This window comes from Dryobates pubescens, chromosome 6, assembly GCF_014839835.1.
Source record: "Dryobates pubescens isolate bDryPub1 chromosome 6, bDryPub1.pri, whole genome shotgun sequence".
Taxonomy (NCBI): Eukaryota; Metazoa; Chordata; class Aves; order Piciformes; family Picidae; genus Dryobates; species Dryobates pubescens.
Genome location: NC_071617.1, coordinates 6,954,939 through 6,957,836, shown reverse-complemented (window position 1 = coordinate 6,957,836; position 2,898 = coordinate 6,954,939). Strand labels below are relative to the sequence as shown.

Sequence of the window (2,898 nt, the reverse complement as noted above, 5' to 3'; positions counted from 1 at the left end):
GTTAGATGGCTGAAATTGAAAACTAGCTCGCAAGTCACATTACGCTTTGACTTGATGCGATTTTCAACATGTTTTCATGATGACTATAACCCACCAAGTTTTATATTACTGTTACTGGGAATTTCCTATAATGTGAAGTTGTTTGTGACTCAGTGCGCAAAACCTTAGCTGGTGACACAAGGTTTAAAGCCTAACTTTTTAAATAATACCAGTTTGTGACAAAGTGCCGTAGCAGAATTCCAAAGTTAGTGGCAATCAGAAGGCAGAATGTTCTTGTCTAGTATTTCTATTTTAAAATAATTCATTTTGCTAAGATTTTATGTTAACAAATGTACAGACCAGAGTTTAAAATGATTTATCTAATTGATTCCTTTTGTTACCTGGCTAGCAGGGAAAAGGGGTCGAGGCCGGTCCTGACCTGTTACAATGAAGACTGACTTGCTATGTGGGATTACACCAGAAGCTTGCAGTGGAGTAATGGTAAGGATATCCAGCAACCTTAAGTATCTCAGCTGTATAGGAGCATATTCTGTTGCAAAAGACCTTCCTGCGAAGATCGTGGATTCAAATATGGGACATTTGAACTAATACTTGGACTTTGAAATGAATTTCTTTAACAGTTTTCTCTGCAGTGCAAGTTATTAAACTAAAGCTACTCTATTTCCCCAATGTGTTCAACAAAATCCTTAACGTCTAGCATGGTATCTTAATAAAGAATAAAGTCATTCTTTAAAAAATCTGCTTTAAGTAGATTTTTCCCCCAAGTTTTCTTAGTTAAGGATTCCAAAAGTGGTATTCACAAATTCTTGCATTTAAATTTTTATTGCAGTGGTATAGATGAATACCATCATTGGTATCCTTAAATTTTATATTTCTGCTCATGAAGGTTAATCATGATTGTCTATATAGTAATCACTTATGAATTGTGTTCAGATACAGCAGTTTCAGGTGTAATCATCAGAGCTGGTTAGTCAGGCATTCCAGATAGTGGTTCTTTTCAGAACCTTTTTTAAAGGGTTGGTTAACTACCTCAGTAGCAGAGGATTGAACTATACCCTGTCTGTACTGTACATAGAAAATCTTTGTAGATAAAAGCAAGGCTTGTTTAATATGATATGAGGGTAAGATTATAATATACCAAATGTAACATTCTTAGTTGCCTTTAGTTCCAGAGGCTTTGTAAGACTTCCTCATGACCATCATAACAGGCCTTGCTTTTGTCGTATTTTGTGGCTGAAAAAGCAGCCTTGCTTCTTCAGATATTGTAGTTATTTGGATGTATAATAGTTTAGCAAGATGTTACTTTTGTAAGACATCAGATGTTCAAAAAAAGTGCATCAGCAACTTGTACTAAATACTGCAGTGTCCCTTTATAAAAGGTCAGACTAAAACTGACAACTGTACAGTGAAGCCTGACATTTGGATATTTTGAAGTTTTTCATAAATCATAGACTAGTATATGGCTGTAGTTTAGCTTTTTAGGTAAAAGGTATGTTTTCATTAGTGCATTTCTTACTGCTGATCACTGTAAAAACATGTGGATCAGCTTTCCATTTCTCTTATGCAGAACATGATAACCTGTAGAGTAGAGTAGAGTACAATCATTTGTGCTATGTTTTTAATTTTCTAAAGCACCTTGATGACAGTGAGTGTTCAGTGGTGAAGCATCCTCTATTGAACCACCCTTAAAAAAAAAGACAAAGCAAAAACAAAACCTTGCCAAGTCCAACTTCATATAGGTAAAAGATAGCTGAAATTATGACTGACTTGGACTTGGCATAAAGAGCTTCCCTTAACCCCCGCCCCAAAGGGATACTGCAGTTATACTACATACCCATAGGCACCACAATGAAAATTGAAGCTTATACCTAATTAAGGTTTTATACACACCAGTTCCCCCAGTAAATGCAAATTTGAAAGAAAGAAAGAAAGAAAGAAAAGGAAAAAAAAATTAGACATGTCATATGTTGAAAATGCTCATGGCAAACAATCATTTTGCATTCCTGCAAATAAAATTGTTTTATACTGTAAGCTGGAGGCGAGTGTAACTTATTTTTGTAATAAAGTTTTTATTTTTTTTATGTGTCATTAATATAAATGTGTGTTAGTACAGAGATCTTCTGGTTTAAAAACAAAACTTAGAATCGCACACATTTCAGTATGTTTACTTGTATTTACATGATTATTAGACTAGTGGTTGCCAATAGCCTGTATGTTTCATTTTTTGGGTTGGTTTTTTTTTGGTTGGTGTTTAGTTTTTCTTTTCTTTATTTCTTTTTTTGGTTGTTTTTTTTCTTTTAATTTTTTTGGGTTTGGGTTTCTTTTTTTGGTTGTGTTACCTTAATAAACCATTTTAGTATGTTGTATGTCAATTACTGGGATAGCTGGGACATGAAGTGTAATTTAAAATTGTCAAGTATTCATTGGAATATGTAAATGTGCCTTGCCAGTTTTTGAACTTTTAAGACAAAAGCAAGTGAAATGATGGTGAAATGAGTAGTGGATGCGTAGGAGACGTGTGCTGCCACAGTTTCATCTATTTGCCCTGGCTAAAGAAAAGGAACTTTTCCTTCACATTTGAGCATAGAAGCATTACAGCTGCGTTAGCTGGCTGAATTTTTCCGAACCTAGCGATAGAATATTAGGCTTAATGGAAAGTGGGTTTGCTAATTGTAGCCTTAAAGTATAATTTTGAATTTCAATGTAATCCTTGGTGCTGGCATTCCCAGTGCCAAGGAGTTTAAATGCTCCCTTCAAAGAGGTTGCCATGCCTACTGGCACTTTTACTGTCATACGGTTTTATAAGGAACACTGTCAAGATACGGAAACCCATTTTGAACTTGCTGTAAAAATGAAAAAACAACCAAAACACCACTGGGGGCCGTAGGAGAGGGGAAG

At 35.0% G+C, this 2,898-nt stretch overlaps 1 protein-coding gene across 1 annotated transcript in view; it reads left to right on the top strand.

The window, feature by feature from the left end:
- Nucleotides 1–1,929, top strand: part of SYNCRIP (synaptotagmin binding cytoplasmic RNA interacting protein) — a 4,086-nt gene extending 2,157 nt beyond the window's left edge. The window contains exon 2 of the mRNA XM_054162563.1: nucleotides 392–1,929. Coding sequence (XP_054018538.1) covers nucleotides 392–417 — 26 coding nt within the window. The 3' untranslated portion in view covers nucleotides 418–1,929. The remainder of the gene's footprint in view (nucleotides 1–391) is intronic.
- The last annotated feature ends 969 nt before the right edge of the window (nucleotides 1,930–2,898 follow it).